General features: G+C 35.4%; 4 protein-coding genes across 4 annotated transcripts; 1 reads left to right on the top strand and 3 right to left on the bottom strand.

Moving 5' to 3' along the window:
• Window positions 1-141: 141 nt before the first annotated feature.
• Window positions 142-2,297, bottom strand: LOC108345494 (microtubule-binding protein TANGLED). Its single transcript, XM_017584073.2, has 4 exons — window positions 1,944-2,297; window positions 1,714-1,856; window positions 1,417-1,472; window positions 142-1,286 (listed from the first exon to the last, which is right to left on the bottom strand). The coding sequence occupies exons 1-4, from the start codon at window positions 2,022-2,024 to the stop codon at window positions 409-411; spliced, it is 1,158 nt and encodes a 385-aa protein (XP_017439562.1). The 5' UTR covers window positions 2,025-2,297; the 3' UTR covers window positions 142-408.
• A 1,619-nt stretch (window positions 2,298-3,916) lies between these two features.
• Window positions 3,917-7,951, bottom strand: LOC108345493 (kinesin-like protein KIN-14S). The gene is made up of 12 exons (XM_017584072.2): window positions 7,780-7,951; window positions 7,609-7,701; window positions 7,333-7,475; window positions 7,106-7,202; window positions 6,722-6,985; window positions 6,349-6,628; window positions 6,063-6,224; window positions 5,574-5,789; window positions 5,453-5,490; window positions 5,176-5,339; window positions 4,981-5,094; window positions 3,917-4,888 (listed from the first exon to the last, which is right to left on the bottom strand). Exons 1-12 carry the CDS (start codon window positions 7,784-7,786, stop codon window positions 4,115-4,117), a joined length of 2,352 nt encoding a protein of 783 aa, XP_017439561.1. The 5' UTR covers window positions 7,787-7,951; the 3' UTR covers window positions 3,917-4,114.
• A 1,024-nt stretch (window positions 7,952-8,975) lies between these two features.
• On the top strand, window positions 8,976-12,449 carry LOC108345495 (uncharacterized). Its single transcript, XM_017584074.2, has 9 exons — window positions 8,976-9,368; window positions 9,687-9,774; window positions 10,239-10,352; window positions 10,578-10,660; window positions 10,839-10,953; window positions 11,227-11,318; window positions 11,530-11,595; window positions 11,838-11,931; window positions 12,118-12,449. Exons 1-9 carry the CDS (start codon window positions 9,103-9,105, stop codon window positions 12,220-12,222), a joined length of 1,023 nt encoding a protein of 340 aa, XP_017439563.1. The 5' UTR covers window positions 8,976-9,102; the 3' UTR covers window positions 12,223-12,449.
• A 141-nt stretch (window positions 12,450-12,590) lies between these two features.
• LOC108345492 (mannosylglycoprotein endo-beta-mannosidase) lies at window positions 12,591-18,674 on the bottom strand. The gene is made up of 11 exons (XM_017584071.2): window positions 18,431-18,674; window positions 18,188-18,326; window positions 17,803-18,030; window positions 17,536-17,594; window positions 17,059-17,107; window positions 16,392-16,622; window positions 15,872-16,041; window positions 15,566-15,770; window positions 14,183-14,854; window positions 13,852-14,079; window positions 12,591-13,591 (listed from the first exon to the last, which is right to left on the bottom strand). The coding sequence occupies exons 1-11, from the start codon at window positions 18,565-18,567 to the stop codon at window positions 12,785-12,787; spliced, it is 2,925 nt and encodes a 974-aa protein (XP_017439560.1). The 5' UTR covers window positions 18,568-18,674; the 3' UTR covers window positions 12,591-12,784.
• Between the last annotated feature and the right edge of the window lie 1,650 nt (window positions 18,675-20,324).

Below are 20,324 nucleotides of genomic sequence, written 5' to 3'. Positions count from 1 at the left end.
TAGAACTGCAAAATATCTAGTCGCAAATTGGATAGTCATTATCATCGCTACAAATATTAATTAATTACGCGATTTAACTATGATTAATTTATGGGTATTAAGAGTTTCTGTAAATTCTGAAAAAAAAAAAGACATAAAAAATATTTTATAAGAATAATATATATATGAATTGATAATGATTTTATACAGAGGGATGGAGTAACAAACAGTAAAAAGACACCGAATAGCTGGCATTGGACTGTGATTTTCCTTGAAATGAGTAGGAAAAAATGGTATGAACATTAAAGAAAAATCCTTGCATCTTCTCTGAAAGCCAAAGAGGAAAAAACCATAAGAGCACAATTATGGACATAAAGAATTGACAGGGTGATAAAAAGTACAAGAAAGTAGCCAGAAAATGGCGAGTTCTTAGATTCCTCTAACAGGGAATTGCATCGACGATGTTGGGCGCTGTTTGAGTCCACTTACAATCCCATCGTTTTTCTTCTGTACAGTTTTCCTGCTCCTTAACGGTGAAAGTGAAACCAATCTGGATGCAATTCTTGAAGGAGAGAAAGATCGACGGAATTTAGATGCAGTGGATGATGATGATGATCTCTTGGGAGGACTCAATCTGCTCAATCTTACAGGTCTTGTGGGTGAAATAGACACAGTTGGTGGGAATTTGGAAGCCGACGATGGAGACTTGATCAAAAACTTGTGAGGTGTCCCACCCCTGTTTCTTGATATGCCAGGGGACTTGGTCTTGCAAGACTGTTGCTGCCGTGGTGGTGAAGGTGGAGACTTTATAACAAATTTGTGTGATGTTGTACCTCTATTTCTTGAAATGATGGGTGACCTTGTCTTGCAAAACTGTTGTTGTTGTGGCTGTGAAGAAGAGTGGGTGGAAAGGAACAAAGGGTTGGGGAAAAGTACTGTTTTTCTAGCCCACGGCCTATTCCTGGGAGATACCCTATTTGCCATATACCTGTTGCTTTCTTTATCAAATTCTCTGACCTTTGGAGGAGAAACCTTAAAGTTTATTCTGGAGCGAGCCCTTTGAAGTTGTGGGGTACCATCATTCTGAACTCTGGTTTGCTTCTCTTTCTTCCTTCTCACCCTCAGCTGTGTGTTTTCAAGTTCTACTTTCTTGTTGCTCCGTTGAGACATTGGAGTTTTTGGGTCATCTGGGACAGTTTTCTTACCAACTGCTGAGACTATTTCCCTGGCAAACTGACTTGCCTGCAAAATTTCTCCAACAGTTTCGCCTACAAGCATTGCTGGCAGCGACATTCTCTTCCATTCACCTGCATAAGGGTTCACTCCAATTATCACAATAATTAAAGGAAAGCCAATTATATATCCATGTTCCCTTGATCATGTTCAAGACCAAGTAAAGATTTCTCTTTGCAACTGAACAGAGAGAACAAACAAAACCTGTGTTTGCTGGAAACTTTCCCACTGGAGATCTCCTTGATGCACCATTCTTGATCCTTCATGACGGCAAGAATACATAAAATTACAATTTGCAGCAACAAATGGCAAAATGTTTAAGAATAGTAATACATGTCATTCAACCACAAAAGTATCACATATGTGTAGTCTGTTCACACACCAAAGGTGACTTCTGATTGATTCGTAAATAGAAATGAAAATCAAAGTTTAAAGCTGCAATGTGGTGATCATGAGTGAGTCTTGCTATGAAATGAAATTGAAATAGAATCGAAAGCTTACCTGAGTGACTCTTGCTTGCACCTGAGACTTGTTCTGAGATAACCTCTTGTGCTGCGAGGGCTGAGAGTCACCCCCGACACCACCTTGGTTCCACCAGTCACAGTGTACTGAAGTTCCTGCAGCCGAGCGACGCATTGATCCACCTTCAAACACCCACAACAATTTACTCACAAAGATTCAAAATTTATCTGGTTTCATCAGGGAAGATCACTGGCATTATCATGCATTACCTTGTTTAAGGTTTCTTTAATCAGAACAGGATTGAGAGCCGCCAAAAGCCTCTTCTGCTTTGGTGGGGTTCTTGCAACCATCTTCGGAATATCCGAGGAATGAAATCAAACACACACAAGGTGGGTCTCAAGAATTTTCCTCAGACAAACAATCTCTCCAACTTGTACCTAGTGCCCACCCAACCAAAGATTGGATCTGAATCTCTCTCTCACTCTCTCTCTCTAATAGGAAGACACGGTCCCAAACCCTTTTGCTTTTGGTTGCAGAGTTTGGCTACTAAGTGTTGTTGACGTTGAACAAACACGAACTCTCTCTGTAACGTTTGTTTTCCAACGGTCGACTAAATCTATGTATCTCTATCACTCTATCTTAAGGAAGCTAATTCAACGCCAACGGCTATATGCAACTATTTTTGTCCCTATTTTGGTTGGGCCCACGGGTTCTTATACGTGGGCCTGCTTCCATTAGTCAATAGCATAGCTTGATAATACAACGTTATAAAGTTGACTCTAGAAAAACTTTAAAGTTAATTTACTTTCGATACAGATTAAGCAATATATATTGAAATATTAAATAAACTTTTTTAAATTTTTTGTTCCGGAGTTGAATCAGCTTTTCATTCACTTAAAAAGTGAGTTTTAAATTTCATAAGTCGTGGGTAGAAAATTATTTATATTGTTACAAATTATTTTTAAATTATTATTATTATACAACAATAATATTTAATTATGTCATAATTTATTGTTATTAATAATATTTTTTTAAAAATCTAAATATGACATGAAGTGTATTTCAATTAAATTCGAAGTTGGAACTTTGCTTGATGGATCCGCATTTAAATGTGATAAAGTTTAACATATAATTAACAATTTTTCTTCCAATACCCACCTGACACATGTGAATAACTAAATATGATTACTTTTATAGCAATTTTTTAAAAGTAAATGAATCTGATTGGATAAATAAAACGATATTTGGTAGAAGAATTCTCTTAGTTTATGGAGAATTCGAAATTGAAAAAACTTTGTTTCGTGTTTGGTTTATCTTTTAAAAAATAACATTTATATGAGAACAATTTTAAAAATGATTTTTAGTTATGTTTTTTGCAAATATAGTTTTCTATGAAGATGTGGGAATTTAACTTCCTAAGTTAAAAAGTTTTTTTATTAGAACAAATATCATATGACTCTTGTCAAATTATCTAAGGTGATAACAAATTAAAGATTTTAGTAAAAATAGCCCAACTTTCTTATCTCTAACAACTTATATGAATATTATCCAAACAAAAATTGTTCAATAATTATCAGAAATAATGATTTATGGGCATTAAACATTTTCTTCCACTTATGACATCAGGACAATTAAATGTTTCACAGATAATTAGTAGCATTATAAGATTATTGACATTTGACAAGGATCAATTTTGTTTCATAATGAAAGTATATGAATGTGTTTTACACTTTTAATAACTAAATAAATCTCTGATGTGAAACAATTCCTCCCATAAAGATCAATTCTAGTTTACTCATTAGGGCAAGTTAATTAAATATCTTCAGATATTGGTAGTTAGTTAATTCAAGGTTTAATAGTTATTTTTTGTTCCAAATATTTTTTTAATTATTCAATACGATCATTTTCTTTTCATCTTAATGTAATTTTTATTCTTCTTACTAAGATAGTGTTTGCACTAAGTGAAATATTGTAACGTGAATGACTAAGCACTATAAATGACAAAATCTTACCCTCTAAGTATCAATTTAACTTAACTATAACAGAATAACTTCATTAACAAAAAAAAAAAAGAACTAGATTGAAACAAAAAAAAAGGTTAAGAGAATGCATTGAATAATTTTAATAAAAATTAGGATAAAAAGACTATTAAACCTTAATTAAAAAGCAAACGAGAAAAGAAAAAAATTTGACACTTAGACGTGAGATCAGTCAGAAATTTGATGGCACAACAAACACCACGAGCAAGAATTTGAAACTTAAATCTGAGATCAGAAATTTGATCGAACAACATACGCAAGAGTATTTGCATGACATGTTTTGAGAAAAATTTAATTGAATCTTGGTTGATTCATAAACCAAAAGCAGCATACTAATTTATACAAGTTGGCATTAGTTAAAATACTCCATTTTTTTGTCACGTTGTTTGAGAAAACAATGTTTACTGCATTTGGGTTGAGCGATACGGCAGGAGTGATGACTTTCTGTTCATGGTTCTTAGCTTAAGAGGACTCCAGACCACAGGTTTACGTTGTAGAGCAAGAACAGGCTGATTCCTAGTGGGCCCCATCATCCTGGAATCTGCCTGTGTTGGACTGTTCATCATAAACTTGCTGCTGCTCCTTACTGACATTGGTGTTGTCAAGACTGATTCTCTCAACTCTGGCATTGGGGCAAACAAACTTGAATACCTATCTTTCCTTTGGCTTCTTATCCGTGATTGCTGATTGCTTCCACCGGTAACTCGGAATGCTGAGGTACGAAGTGGAGTTGACATGCCAGAAGTTGTGTGAGGAGGTAGTGTGGCAATGGAGACCCTCCTCCTTGGCTGAATAACCTGCGTTGTTGATGTTGAAGGTGGTGGTCTCACGGCAATGGATACCCTCCTCCTTGCCTGAAAGAACTGCCCTGTTGTTGATGGCGCAGCTTGCCTCACGGAATTGGTCGCCATTGAAGCCCTTCTCACAGAGTTTTCCTTTCCATTCATGAATGTGGTGTAATTCTTTGATCTCCGAGGAGACCGTGGAGGCATGGAATTGGTTATTTTTCTCAGTGGTTGTCTGAGTTTGGAAGGATTCAGTGGTGGCTTCCTGTTCTGAGCTGTTGTCTGTTGTGACGATAATGAAGGTTGAGCCGAAACAGCAGCAAGTGCTCTACTTTCTTGCTTTAGTCTGTGCTTTCTTTCTTCGTTGATCTGGTTCTCCAGGTCCCGAACCTGTCACGAAATACATCAAATTATGAATCACCTTGAATAGAAAAAAGGGCACCCATCATCTTGTCCGAGTAACTTGCTTCTGAAGAATATACCTTTTCTTGAAGGGTTCTACAATGCTGTTCTCTTGTAGCAAGCCTGAGTTGAGCAATTTGCAAGCTATCCTGTAGTTTATTTGTTTCCTTCTCGTCTTGTTTGAGCTTTTCTACCTTTAATTATACAAAATTTTTGAGTTTCAGGAATTGAAAAGTCATGGTTATGTTTATTAGAAAAATTTCATGCTAACTTACCATTTGCTTGTACTTAAACAGCTCAGTGTGGTCTACTTGCTTGCGAGCTGGGCCACCCTCGATTCCACGGACGCGGGTTGCGAAATTCAGTGAGCAAAGTGTCTCTCCCAAGTCTGCTGCGCTTGGACTTACCTGCACAAACATTAACGTTTTGCAGTCTCCACCTGCATTTCAGCCACATATCAAACATTAACAGTCAAAAAATGCAGGCATGAAATCAATTCACAGTCATTTTCAAAGGATCGTATAAATTCTTAATGTTGAAGTGGAATCTTACCTAACGAGCTTTGCAGCATATGAGTGAGTTTTGAGTTCCTGTCAAAACCAGAGGATACAGATAATAATTAGAAAAAAGATCTTTCGGTTAGAGTTTATTTAAGAGAGGAAAAGAAACTTGCCTGTATGGAATGTGGGCTGATTTAGAAGCAAGGGCAGAAATAACATCACCAAGCGCTGAAAGAGACTTATTTATGAATTGAGATTCCTTCAGTCTTTCTCCCTCAGCTTCAGTTTTTCCCACTCGCTCACTGCCAGCTAAGTCTACTAGCCAAAGGTGACTCTTTGTTCTCTGGCCATTAATTAAATTTTCCCCCATTACAGTTACTCGCAACAAGCTGCATGTAAAAGCACCTCTTGATCATTTGTCTATAATTATTAATAAATTCTGCCAAAAATCGTGTCATTGAGAAAATTATATTACATCTACTGCAAAAAGAAAGTAACTGCCAGCTTAAAACATGATCTATTCAAGGAAAACAAATATTTAGTTTAACATGATTATAATATTTAAAGAATTAAGGTCTTCAAAGGTATAAAATACAAATAAGTTTAGAAGTAAATATGAAGTACGCGCAACAATTAGTCAATGTCTAAGAATGTAGCTATACCAGTGCGAACGGCTACTAAGCTCATTAGCGCAGGTGGATCCAACTGATCTGACTCGATTTCCAGTCTTAAGCATTTCCCACACGTCTTCTGTTCCATAAACACGAGCTTCAATAAGTCCAGGGACATCTTGGGTTCCTTCGGCAGCTTGCTTTATCTCCAATCTAAAGTATAGAAATTTGTTTTCTTCATCAGTTAACAAACATTTTATACAACAAAATTCTATGCATCTAGTTGGGTAGAGAATGCAGGAAAGCTGGAAATTACTCGGGGGATCTAAGCACTCACTTCTTTGTAGGTTGAGTTGAATTTTCCACCAACAGATCTCTTATCTTCTCATTGTAAACCTCCAGCATGCTGACAGATAATTCATACTTCATTGTGCCATTTCTCTCATCAGTTATCCGAAATAACTCTTCCAGGGTTCGGTAGTTAACTCCCCTGTGTTCGGGTGTTCCTTCCATAGTGAATGTTTTCCCAGTTCCAGTTTGCCCATAGGCAAAAATGCAGACATTGTACCCATCCAATACTGATGTAACAATGGGTTTGGTCTGTTGAAAAACAGCCTCTGCATAACAAAAAATGCTTTCAGTTTCATTGATTTTTCACAAAAACAACTTTCTTCATTGCAAAACCAACAAAAGACGCAACTTCTCGTTACCTTGGTTATCTTCTGGCCCAAATACATGGTCGAATTTAAATTGCTTTTTAGAAGATTCTGCACAAATGACTTGAAGCTCATTATCTGAAGACGACTCAAAATTGACAACAGAAGCAGACCCATTAGCAATTTCACTCGCATTTAATGGTCTGCATCTGCAGAAAACTCTGATATTCCCCTTGAGTTCAATTACTTCATTGTAAAGCCGTCTTCGCTCAGAGGACTCCTCCAGGTACTTTCTTTTCAAGAGTTCATATTCAGCACCTATACCATAAGAACATTCCAAAACCTATAAAAATTATAATTAAATTAACTAGACAGAAAGAGAGAGAGAGGGTATTCAAATTTTCATGTATATATTGTAGTTTTCTACTAGAAGCATACCGAGAAGCTGCACGGACTTCAAAACATCAGTGCCGGGAAAAGATTCAATCGTGAGCTTCACTTCATCAGACAATGATATATGATGCTTCTTCAAATCCTAATGCATGAACCATAAAACCCCGGTAAAATAAGGTTTACGAATAATAAACAGAATGCGAGAGGACAGAGTGTCCAGAAATTTAAGGAAAAGAAAGAGACAGAATTCAATGTGGTTTCTAAAGATTTACCTGAATTTTAGTATCGAGATCAAGTATTTTCTTCAATATGGGAAGTGTATGACCTTTATCCGGAGAAACTTCGTGGATTCCCTGTGACATACTGTTTTCATCCACGGAGTCTGAGTTCTCGTTCACTTGCTTCGATACATCATCTGATGAAATTCCACAAATCGACAAACCATCTAACGTCAGAATTAAAAAGGTAATTTTGGCTGAGATTAAGATCATTTTCTTTTTTTCATTCCAAATGGAAAAGGGAAATTGAATAGAGAATAGAGAGCGAACCTGGCTCAGAAGTTATCGACGGTTGCTTGAGTTCGTAGTCAAGAACGAAACGGTGGAATTTTTCAGCGAGCATTTGGATTTGAATGGATTGATCTGCAAGAATGGATGAATTGTGTCAAAGAATAAGTGGTTAATTCAATTGATTGGTGAGTAGAGAGAAAGTGAGAGTACCGCTCATGGTTCTCTGAGATAAGAGTGGCACACGATTCCAAGATCCAACTTCCTCAGCAATAGAGCGCAAGAGAGCAATAGAGCGTAAGAAAGCAATAGAGCGCAAGAGAGCAATAGAGCGTAAGAAAGCAATAGAGCGCAAGAGAGGAATAGAGTACCGTTCTTTTCTTGCTGAGATTTCAAAGTTTGAAATCACAACGGCTATATGCCAATATCAAATTCTCAAGAGAGTCCACCACACCGTCTTCTATTTTGGGCCTCGGGATGGGCAACCCAAATTCGAAAGCCCAACGTCGGAATGGGCTAGGCTGTTTTTATTAAACACCTGTTAAAATATAAGTTTTAAAAATTCTTTATATATAAAATTTTTGAACTGAAAATAGTATATATTAAATTTCGAAAACAGTTAAAATATTAAAATATTCAAGTCATAAATAAATACAGTAATTCCGAAATATTTTCTTTCATTTTAAATTTAGGGTTATAGAATCTTCTTTGAGCTAGTCAATTTGTCTAAAACTTTTTGTCCATAAAAACTCCACATTTACATGTCAAACTTCAAATTCAAACAGGTGAAAGATTTGAAGATTTGACGTTATATAAACTTGATTAAACTCGTAATTTGAAAATTGATAAAGTCTATGATATGTTCATAAGAAATCTCAGGTATAAATATATTTTATATTAAATATCTTTTATATTAAAACCTTGATTACTCTTTTTGAAAAATTAAAGATTTTAATATAGGAAAATATTTTTTGGACACTCGTACCACAATCCATTTTTAGAAGTATTTTAGTCATTACAAAAATTAAATTTTATATTTGTAAAAAAAAAGGTAAAATAATAAATATAAAGTGTCTGTAAAATTTTGTTAAGTGTAAAAATAATAGTACCTTTTAAAATAAGATATCACAATAGACAATTAAAAGCAATAAATTTATATTTTTACATATTACTATGAAAGACATGTAATGTCCAAATTTTTATTTTGAATAATTTTTTTATTATTAGTTATTATTATTATAATTCAAATTATAACATATAAAATTAATAAATTCTATAAGAAAAAGATTATTAATATTTAATATAGTTAAAAAAAATACCCGTTGAATTGCAGGGGTACATAATACTTTCTACAAATGAAAAATGAGATTTGAAAAGTAAAATGATTAGCCAAATAAATATCTGTTGAATTAGAAGGCATGGAGCAAAGGTGTAACTGTGGTTGATAATATCAAGTTGGAAGCAATTTGCAATATCGATGAATGAGCCATGGCCTTTGGGCAATGAACAAATTAACACTTAACAGACATCACATAAATGGCTTCTTCAACCATAGCCTGCAACTTCAGCTGTAACTACCATCCTTCAATACCCCTTCAAACCTCAGCCACTCCTTTTTCCTTATCTTTTTCACACCCTCTACTTTGCTCTTACAATGGCCTTTCCCTTCACTCTTCAACCTCCACCTTCAGAGTTTTTGCCAAGTTTGAGAAATTCCAAACCGAATCCCCTGAGCCTGACCCACCATCCCCATTGGAAGAGAATACTGTAACTTCTGTTAAGGATGATGAGGAAGATGACAGGTATTACTACTTTACAATTTGGACTGTGTAGATTATTATTTTTGTCGCAATTTATGTTCTTTGTAAATCTCGGGCAAAAGTGGATGGATACATAGGACTCTTGTCTTTGTGAAGGATGTTTTGTTTAGGTCTGGATTGTGTTCTAGAAACTCAGACAGCATGTCTCCCATGCTTAGGCCATTTAACTGTGTCCATCAATTTTAAGTCACACCATAATTTGAAGTCATGTGGGGATGGGAAAATGGTAGATTGACGAAGTTAGATGTAAATTCCAATGGGTATAAAATTTTTTTTTCACTTTTTTGCTTTCTGTTTCAGTTGCTTGCCTTCAGACTTGGAGGGTGCAGTGAGGCAATCTGGCGAGGCCGCAGGCTTATTTGTATCTACAGGAGGGATGAGAGCCACAGTATGTACCAGAATTTTGTTTTTCTTCCTTTCTTTATTTCACACAAAATTGTCATTTGTTCCAAGTTTTGCACTGCTGGTTTAGGTCACGCAGCGCCAAATTAAAAATATATTTCTTTCGTATATCTTTTGCGGACGAGGATTTTTGACTAAAATCTGTTGTGCTGAGCATCTTCTTTGGCATTGCAATCCTTCTAACAAGCTCAGTCAACTTAACCTGGTTAAGATCAATAACTTATAAATTTAGCATGTTAAAGGTGAGCATGAGTAAGAGCAAAATTCTTTTTTTCATTATTTTACATCTGATGTAACTAAATGTTTAAGCCGAGGCAGCTTGAAAATGCTGCTATGGAGAATGCTGTTTACCAAGCCGTTGCTTTGTCAATCAAAGTTATTAATTGTTTTCTTTCAGTTTCTTAGCGCCAAATGCATCTTGCTCTAAAAGTATTTTTAACTGTCTTACAGGTTGAACTTTTAATCCCGCAACTGCAATTTTTAGATGACGAAGGTGCGCAGGTTGAACTCTGGGACTTGTCAAGGATTTTTTTGGATACACTCATTGAGAAAACAAAATTCCAGGTTGGTGGGATGTATTCCGGTAGTTGTAAACTTATAACACATGAAATTATGAAGGAATATTTAATTTGAAATGTTTTTCTATTCTCTATTGTTGATTGCAGTATGACATATGGCTAAAATAGAGCATTTAAGTGGTTATGAATTCAATAAGGTTTTATGGTATGTGTAGTATTTATTTTGGAAGTTGTAAACTAGGTTGATAAGCTTCATGAATTTGATTGTTAGAGGGTTAAAGCCATATTTCCAGATGCTGGTGCAGCAGCCCTTCTGAAGTTTCGGTGGAAAGATGCTATATTTAGATTTGCAAGGTAAGTTCCAGAGCTCAGATTAACGCTTTGAGTTTTATTCTGCTGGAAAAGTAGTTGTGGGGTGTATCATCATGTATAAGATTCTGACTTTTGCATTGGACTTGGCTGCTAAAGTACTTGTTGGCTATGCTGTTGTAGTTCCGTCCATAACATTTCAGTTCTTTTGCTATTTATCCAGCTTGAGTGACCGGAAGCCTGTGGAAGGTGATGATGAGATTGTGGTTATGATTGTTCCAGATTATCAGATGTTAGAATATGTGGAGAGAATTGCATCCAATCTCTCAAATGATCCAGTAAATCCCTTGACATTCATGATCTCTTGAAATTTAAACATCCATCTGCTGAAAAATGTGATAAACTTTCCTCAACATGAGGTAAAGCAATATGTGAAAGCTGCTTTTATGACAAGGGGTTGGGTTGGTACTTCTCATATTTGTCTTTCTAGAGAGCTGTCATAGACTGGGAGATAGATAGCCACCTCAATTCAGACTTGCATTTAGATTAGAAATTGTGATTTGTGTTTGTATTATTTACAATTTTCTTTCAAACTATACATACAATGGCAGCCTAGACCCCTCATCATGTGGAATCCACGCCTGATTAGTGAGGATGTTGGAGTTGGCTTTAATGTCCGGAAATTAAGGCGCTTCTTTCTAAGGTACGATTTCTGAGCCATCACATGGTTTACTACTTAGGCTTCAAATTACTGTAAATGGTATTTTCATCAACTGGGTTTTTTCTTCGTATGTATTAGGTTCCTTGAGTGCTTTTCATTTTTGTGTTCTTTCCATTCTTAATGCAATTTATTTTGTAAAATTGGTTTATTCTGATCACACTAGCTACTAAATTCTGATCTTTTTGTTGTACAGCACTTTTACAACTGTCTATTTCATGAGACCAATGCCATTTGGAGCAATCTTCAGGTGTTATCCAGGGTAAGGTCTTTCATTCTATCTTGATTAATAAGAAAAACAACTTTTGAATTTAGAAGTGGATTATCTGGTTCACTTGATTTTTAAACATACAATCTGAACATGATTCACTATTTTTATATCCTGTTTCCATGGGATAAAATTGATGAAATCATACACTGTTAACTGGTTCCTTGACATATTAGTTGCAAAGCTGAAATTATTTATGATTTTTTGTTTGCTTTCTGTTCTGTTGATTTACTCAGACAGTGGAAAGTGTTCAGTGATGACAAGGATAGGCCAAATAGATATTTGCTTGCCAAGGAATTCGAGAGCCGTCCTGATGCTGAAGACATTGAGGTTTATAGCTTCAATTCTAAATTACCTTGCCTGATCCAACCATTTTCTTAGAAAAAAAGAAATTGAATTGAATGAAAATATCATTGGAGAAAGGAAAGAGAGCATATTTGTTTGGTGACTAGCTCCTAGTGATTATCAATATAACAATATATTGATCTCTCGGGTAACTTTTTCTTCACGTTGCAGATTCTATTTAGCGAAGAAGAACAGAAGTCAGAGCAAGGGCAAGGTTTGCTAGACAAAGCTGCGGGCATATTCTCTTCAATTAGCCGGATGATGAAGTCTATATGATAATTGATGATCTTGCATACTAGTTCTCTTCATAGCGCATATCACGCCCATTCATTGCAATTACATGTTTGATTCTTCAAAGTTAATTTTAGAAACCTTGCAACTTTCATTACCATATACTATGATGCAAGTTTACATGTTGTGATGTATTCTAATTTGTGCCAGACCACCACTTTTGTTGGGCAAGTGTTCATCCCTACTCTGTATAGAAGAAATGAATTTGTTTTTCTTGGTTTTCTAACACGATTGGCTAGAAGCATAAGACAATTGCAAATTTTGAATCGATACCAAATTACAAGCCATAAAATGATCGAGGCATAACCTTCACTCCATTCTGAGGAGCCTGAGCTTTCAAAAGATTATTCTCATTGAGACAATTTCCACTTTGCTTTTTATTGCACAATTTAACAAGCAAAGTACTAGAAATATTGGTCTTAGCAACATAAGGTGGGAAATATGAAATTCCCGAATGTTGTATTAGAATGCTAACTTTCGCAGGTTGAAGGAAGAAAAGTGATAAACTCATTAAGTTCTCTCATGCATTTGAAGTACTCAGAATTGATCAATTCACAAGGTTGCCTGTGACATCACTGAAGACCTTTAAGGATGGTTTGTCGTCAAAATTCCAGCCATGCAGAGAAACTCGAGGAGTGACACCTGGAGGAACTTCAAAAGAAATTTTAACAGTCATGGTCTCTCCTGGCACAAGTGAAAAATAGTTATCTGAGTAATGAACAGGGAGAATTCGTGTGTCTTCCCCCTCCTTGTAGTCCTTATTCGAAGCATGGACAGAAAAATGTAGAAAGAATGCAACACCTATATCTTGCCCATTAATTTCAGAAACCTTCAAACCATCACTTTTCCCCGCAAAGCATTTATGTATCCTTGTAAACCAACCAGCTTCTTGCTCTTTTCCCTTGACACTGTCTATGGTTTCCAGTTTTTGTCTAGCCTTTGAACCGTGCTCCAATGTCAAACTGTTAGAATCTGGTTTCTTAGATGTGTTTTGCACATGCATTCGAAGTTTGTAGGTAGATCCTTGAATGAAAACCTCGGATGTTATCTTGAGGGGAATTTTCTTCTCCCGATACGGCTCTAGTAGTTTATAATCTCCACCAGGAAGATGCAACCAATAAAAGTTTCTAGATAAAATTTTATTATCTGACATGTTATAGAGTTTGAGAAGAAGAAAGTAGACTGGCTTAGGATGTTTTGACTTAGGATACTTCATCTCAACAATAGGTGTTACATTTTTTGGCAGTGCAGTGAGATTTTCATGAACTTTGTAGTGTGGACATGTGCCTTCGAGGTCCCACACTGAAACTTCCATAGCTACATTAGACAATTCTTCTGATGTAGTATTCACCACCTGTTTAAAGAAAAAAAGTAAAATGATGTAAAACCTTTAAGAAACAATTCACCATTGGATCATCAAATAATTTGCAGAGGAAATTGTGATTATTCCAAGTTTTTCCGGTTCAGTACTCCGGTAATTCCTTTAACTCGCTAATTTTGGCCGCCAATCTCAATTTTCAATTTATAATACCAGAAAAGAGTTTTGCACTGTGAAATGATATTTCTATTTTTATTCCTAGTTCATAAAAATAGAAGTTCAATGTCGATACTTGCCTCTATAAAATATGTAGCCAGATTAAGCTGTACATGAATTGGCTCTGCAGCGCATCGACAACCAAAGAAACCTGCCGTTTGGTCAAGAAGATGATCATAAAATTGGCCTCTAAGACCAGTCCAAGGATTTTGTGTCTTCCAAATTAAGACTCCTGTATATTTTTTCCACATGTGAGAAGTCCATCCTTCCAGAAGAGCTCTATATTGTATGTAGTTAACTAGTTGAGCCTGGGAAGATTATAATATAAAAAATAGAGTTAACAACAGAACAACAAAGATAAGAGGATTGAAAGTGTATCATGTATGATCCACCTGGATAAAGTTTTCACACCTTCAAACAAAAATCATCAAGATCTTTCACATCACCATAAAGCTGAATTTGATCATGAACCTTCTTGGTTGGATTTGAATATGGAATGTATTTATGGTATTTCCACAATGGATTAGGAACTTCTTCTACATAACCGCTGGAAAGTTTCCTAAACAGTGGTATTTGCCATCCTTCTGAAGGCATTGTTGCTCTTATGGTAGCAGCAACTGGCATTCCTACAGAACCAACCTCAGGGTTGAATCCATAGTTGTAAAAATCATCCTTGAAAAAATCTTCAGGATTTTGAATTTCATAAGGTCCATCAGTGAAGTCCCCTTTCCCATCTGCAAACCCATCCCATAACGATCCTTGTATGTAAATCCGTGTGCCATCTAGATATTGGCTAGGATCCCCCAACCTTTCGGATAAGTCACCTACAGGTTTTTCCTTTTCTTCTGCATGTCTGAAATAAGGATGAAGTTTCAGATCATTTTTCAGCGCCATATTTATATCATCTGGTGGAGTTTGTTCATTTCCACCCACCCAGAGAGCAAGACTGGGATGATTTCTCAGAAGCTTGACCGTGTCCCTTGCACAAAACAAGAAAAGGTCATGATCCAGGGGACCATTTGGATTTGATACTGGGATACCACGTCCATCCACATCCCCAGTAATCCAGAATTCCTGCCATACCTACACGATTTAGCAGCAATATGATTAAACTTATAAAAAAATCAAACTTATAATATTATTAAATGATAAAGCTATACAATGTTTAAGGATCTTATCACAGAATATGTTTTTAAATAGGTAATTTGTTGTGTTATATTACATATAGAGAATTATATATATATATATATACACCCACGCACAATACATATAATAATATTAGATGATCATATAAGAAAATTGTAACTATTAATGGACTTATTTAGGACAATGTATATTAGTACTTCAAAAGTTTTATAATAGAACACTTTTAAATAGGTTTGTAGGCTAGGATAGGTCTTCGTGGTAGTCAGGTCAGACCATTAAAAAATATCCATGACAAGTAAATGTGTCAAACTCAACCTATATGGTGAAGGTGTTTTAAACCAGTGAATTTTAGAGTGATCATTTGGTCTACTTGCAACAGCATTAACAATATTTTTTATTTGAAAATAAAAAAGGTCATGATAAGATTTGAACAAAGCCTCTGGATATCCCAATATAGTAATACTCTGATCTCAAATCCAACCTGCTTATATTATAATGACGTAGTCATTCAATCTAATGCAAACTGCTATATACACAAGTACTTAAAAGGAAAGAAACACAAATAAGCTACATAGTCACACAGCAAAGCAGCAGCAAAGTAAGCGCATAAGCACATATAAACAACAATGAGTGTCTAGTATATCTTACCAGAAGACCATAATAATCACAGTAATGATAAAACTCTGGCCTTTCAGTGAGGCCACCACCCCAGCAACGAATCATGTTAAAATTCATATCTGCATGAAACTTGATATCTGTTTGGTATCGCTTTTTCGAAAGTCGCAGTAGCCCATCAGACAATATCCAGTTTCCCCCACGTATAAAAATTGGTTCTCCATTAACTTTGAACAATCTATGAAACCATTCAGTAATAAATATACAAAAGAAGTTTAAAATGTGAATAATCCCACTGAGGAAAAAGTAAAATATTATATTGAAGTAACAGCATAATACCTTCCACCAGTAGCACCATCAATATTGCTTTCAATTTTGCGGAATCCAAAGTGATGGCTCCATGAATCAGATTCTCCATATCCTTTTACATCAATGTTAATAATAACGTTGTACAAAGATTGCTTCCCCATTCCATTTGGCCACCATAAATTGGGCTTGTAGAAGAAGAGCTGCAAATGCAAATCATTAGCCCTTTAAAAGAAGAGATAAAGCTTAAACCCCAAATTATGCGAGTTAACAGCGTCAATAGAAAATGACCCTACAAAATATTACCAATCCAGGACTGCAAATTTCCTCAACTTCGAAAGAAAAGAGAAATTTCTCTTTTTTTTTCTCCGAAAAATGTTCATAGAGAAATTTATTTAAATAGACCTCATACAAACAAGTTTGCACAAAAGCGGCCCAAGTTGCACCAATACCAACGAATGATACACATAACAAGACAATATATACATTTTCTTTTCTCTAAGTGTATCAGTAGGGAATGATTAAGTTTTAAGGACAGTGGACTAAGACTGACCTCAGGAAATGAATATTGCACCCTTGATGTTGGAGGAATTGAAAGATTTTGAGTTTGAAGCTGCTCTACTGAGTGAATGCCCCCTTCGAGTTCTGTTGTCACATGGATACTCAAAGAACACTCTGCAGTCGAAGAGCTCTTGTTTTCCAACTCAGTTGTGGCATGTAGATATACTCTCTTATAGTTGTCAAAGAGCGATGACACCAGGTGGGGATCAATTATTTTTACTGGCTGCAGCAAACACAGTCAACTATAAATCGACTCTAAATCATGCTTGCTCTGATTGAAAAAATGTTTAGAATGCATAAAATGCAAAACTAATTAAGCAATTCTTATTATGTGTTTAGCTCATGTCTATGTATTTTTGTTCTAGTTTTGTTTCCTAGACATCTCTGTGACTCGCCAAAAATGTATCTAATCATTACCATGTTCGGTTGGATCTAGAGGAGTTCAGATGTATTTAATCATGAATTGAAGAGTATATGAAAGACAACACTCTTTTTCTTTTGGGGTTAAGAGCAAAGCACAAAGACAGTAAATTGAAAAAATCGAAAAAGACGAAGATAAAAGAAAGGCTTTGATAATTGGTAAACTTTAAATGCATGGGAAAAAACATACGACATACGACATACTTTTAAAAGGATCCAAAGCAATTAATACAACTCACCCCAGTAATAGAAATGGAAACCTCATCCCATATTCCGGTATTCCTATCTCTGCAATCATATTTAACACTTGCATTAGCTATTGATATACAGTTTGCTTACAAGTAATGCCAAACTGCTCCATGTCTTGTTTCACTTTCTTTTCTTTTTCAGTGCATAGCAGAACATCATAAAGTCATCAAAGGAAAATATAAACAACATATCCAAAGGAAATTCCAGTGTCATATTAGATAAACATGCTTCTACTTTGATGCCTTATTTTTCCTTTTCAGTCTAAATGCTCTTTTACATTAACTTTAATTGTGAATACAACTTAGTGACAAAGTAAAAGTGCCTCCATTTGTCAAAAATATAAAAATGAATATCCTGATAATTCTGCTAGTTTGTTACTATAACCCTGCTAACCAAAAGGAACTCTGGTAGTTTCCTATTCAAGGAAAAGAGTAAACGAATTATCACAAGAGTAGTAACAATTTCACCTTATGGGAGCCATCCAATCCCAACCTTGAACATATTGTGTGGCCACATCCTTTCCTATCTACACAAAAAGAACAAAATAAAAGATGAACTGTATATTCCGCATGCATCATTCACTCTTCTTTCCTAATCTTAGCCTCTTAAAATTCAATCAACTTTAGAAGTTATCGACCACTAGAATTTAGAATTTACACTATTATATAAACAGGAAGTTAAATAATCGAAAAGGACAAAATTATCTAACATGATTTATAAATTTAGTTTCTGACCTCGTGATCACCACCTTGTCCTCCCTGTGGAGGAATGCTCCCAGGATGATCCGGAGGGTGAACAAAAACCGCAAGCAGGTTACTACCATCAGAATGAACAACATCAGTGACATCAAGAGAATGTCTCCGAAACATTCCATTAGGAAGTACCATCTTGTGCCCATTTAAATAAACATCAGCAGAGTAATTCACTCCTCGGAAGTTCAGATCACAGTGCTGATTCCCTGACTGTAAAGACAATGTCCATCAAACTCCAAAAAAAGAAAAGAATAATCAAACCAGAAATCATCATATTTGAATTAAGCTCAATCGAGTTAACAACAGCCCACTTCCTGAAATTTGAAATATAAAATTGCGTTATATGAGAGAAAAGAATAATTCTCACCAGCTTACACTGGAAGGTTGTAAAGAACCAGAAGGTGTAATACTCTCTTCCAGAGTCAGCAATATCGAAGATTGCCTCATTTCCTAGTCCATAAAAAGGATCAGGCACCACTTTGTTTTTCACCAAGGTTGCCAGAACACTGTGAATGATTAAACATGATTTGAAGTTAAGAATGAGTTGAAGGAAGAAAGCAGAATGTGCATGCATTGCATCGACAGTAAAAGAGAGAGAGAGAGAGATTACGTTCCAGGGACAATGGCTTCCATCCAGGGTTGGTTGGAAGGAGAGGGAGGGTTCGTGGTGGTGAGTTGAGTGCCTGTGAAATGAACCTGGGTGGAGCTAGCTGCAAGCCATCCCGAATGAAGGGTGATCTTCGCCATTGTTAACAGCAAAGCTTGGAATGGAAAAACAGACAAATATCAACACAGCTTGACTTGACTCTTATCTTCTCATCTATCACTTTCTTTGCCATTAATGACCCATCACTTTTAACGAATCTTTATTAACAAAAGGTGATGTATTCGGTAAAGATAGTTTCACACTCAAAACAGTTATATAATTAACAAAATCATTAATATAAAACAAACAAAAAATTAATTAATATATGTAGATTCTTGATATAATTTTATGAAATATTGTGTATTTAAAACTTAATTTAGTTTTAATATTTTTTGGAGTAAAATATTATCATAATAGAATATTTATATATAGAAAATGAAATTTATAAAATATTTTTTTGATTAGTAATGATGAAATGATTATAAAATATTTTCCAATATTATTTGCTAGATTCTTAAACTTCACATTCTCAAAAATATGATCGATCATCTGAAATATTACTTATTTTTTCACTTCTGATTATATAATGAGTAACATTATAGACTGGGCTGGATTTAACAGTCTCACAATGTTACACTGATCTTATCGCATACTTCTAAAGAAAATGTACACGTGTTACTTACTATGCTCTTCATCTACACTAATTTATTTCCCTCTTTTCACGTTTCATGTCTTCTCTTTTGGTCTCTGAACTTTTCTAGTTGTACTTAGATGGGTTTAAACCCTTTAGTTGTTCTTATTTATGTGGGCTTTTCTCAGTTTGATCCCTTTCTTTTTAGAATTTCAATTGAGTCAAGTGCTAATTTAAATCAATTGAGTCTCTGTCGTTAAATTTAGTTAACGGGATTAAGTTTTTGCATAAGTGAAAGATTGATCAAATTTTTAAGACGTGGCATGGTGAGAGTTGAAACGTGGCATGGTTTAGATCTGCGTGGAATTTTGGTAGAATGTAATAATATAATATTAGGATTTCTGAAATGGGATTTAGGGTTCAATCAAATTGAATGGGATTAAAAATCTGAGAAGTGGTTGTAGATCAGTCAAATGGATGAAGATTAAGTGGTTGTAGATCTGAGAAGTGGTTGTTGATCAAATCCACCCCAATTGCATTTCAGCAAATTGGGGAAAATTATTCCTGCTTCTACGTCGCGAAGGGGAGATGGTGCACTACCGCGACGTGGGTTTGGCTAACTAATGAAGGATTGCTCGCCGCTGCTGATGGCGCGACATTGCTACTGGGTCACACTAAGGAATCTATTTCTGGTTCTTTGCTTTCCTTGTAGGTTTCGAAATCTCTGGAGGAGGAAGAACATGGAAGCGGTGGCGCGATTTCTTACATTGAAGGTGCTCTGGATGCTGTTTGGGTTTTTCTGGGTTGGGTTTTTACTGGGAATATTAGCAAAGTCTAACTCTATTAGATTCTTTTCAGATATCAATCTCCTTTCCTCTTCTGACAATAAGATTCTCCAACTGCGTGTTCCTTTCCAGCTCTAAATTTCCCAGATCCATGAGGTTCTTTTGGTCATCCTCTATCTATTTAATGACATTTACTTTCATATTCTTTGCCACTTGTAGCTTCTTCTTCCTCTTCTATGAACCCTAAATCCCATTTCAGAAATTCATATTATTAAAATTTAAAAAGTTGCTAAATTTCACGTATTCAACTCTCAGTATGTCACGTTTTAAAAATTTGACACATCAATCTTCCACTTGTGCAAAAACTTAATCACGTTAACTAGAGCTCAATTGATTCAAATTACAAAAGGATCAAATTGAAAAAAACCCACGTAAATAGGGA

The sequence above is a fragment of the Vigna angularis genome, chromosome 3 (genome assembly GCF_016808095.1).
Source record: "Vigna angularis cultivar LongXiaoDou No.4 chromosome 3, ASM1680809v1, whole genome shotgun sequence".
Classification (NCBI taxonomy): domain Eukaryota; kingdom Viridiplantae; phylum Streptophyta; class Magnoliopsida; order Fabales; family Fabaceae; genus Vigna; species Vigna angularis.
The sequence above is the reverse complement of the archived record's forward strand: the minus strand, read 5'-3'. Positions and strand labels throughout refer to the sequence as shown.

Excerpts from the sequence above, each read along its gene's own strand:
- LOC108345494 (XM_017584073.2), bottom strand. The coding sequence starts at position 2,024 with ATGGTTGCAAGAACCCCACCAAAGCAGAAGAGGCTTTTGGCGGCTCTC. Across the intron at positions 1,857-1,943 it reads TTAAAGAAACCTTAAACAAG|GTGGATCAATGCGTCGCTCG; the intron begins GTAATGCATGAT and ends GGGTGTTTGAAG. Across the intron at positions 1,473-1,713 it reads TGCAAGCAAGAGTCACTCAG|GATCAAGAATGGTGCATCAA; the intron begins GTAAGCTTTCGA and ends GCCGTCATGAAG.
- LOC108345493 (XM_017584072.2), bottom strand. Across the intron at positions 5,340-5,452 it reads TATGCTGCAAAGCTCGTTAG|GTGGAGACTGCAAAACGTTA; the intron begins GTAAGATTCCAC and ends GCTGAAATGCAG. Across the intron at positions 4,889-4,980 it reads GTAGAACCCTTCAAGAAAAG|GTTCGGGACCTGGAGAACCA; the intron begins GTATATTCTTCA and ends ATTTCGTGACAG.
- LOC108345495 (XM_017584074.2), top strand. The coding sequence starts at position 9,103 with ATGGCTTCTTCAACCATAGCCTGCAACTTCAGCTGTAACTACCATCCT. Across the intron at positions 10,954-11,226 it reads CCAATCTCTCAAATGATCCA|CCTAGACCCCTCATCATGTG; the intron begins GTAAATCCCTTG and ends ATACAATGGCAG. Across the intron at positions 11,932-12,117 it reads CTGATGCTGAAGACATTGAG|ATTCTATTTAGCGAAGAAGA; the intron begins GTTTATAGCTTC and ends TTCACGTTGCAG.
- LOC108345492 (XM_017584071.2), bottom strand. The coding sequence starts at position 18,567 with ATGGCGAAGATCACCCTTCATTCGGGATGGCTTGCAGCTAGCTCCACC. Across the intron at positions 18,327-18,430 it reads GAAGCCATTGTCCCTGGAAC|TGTTCTGGCAACCTTGGTGA; the intron begins GTAATCTCTCTC and ends AATCATTCACAG. Across the intron at positions 16,042-16,391 it reads TGCAATATTCATTTCCTGAG|CTCTTCTTCTACAAGCCCAA; the intron begins GTCAGTCTTAGT and ends TTGCATTTGCAG.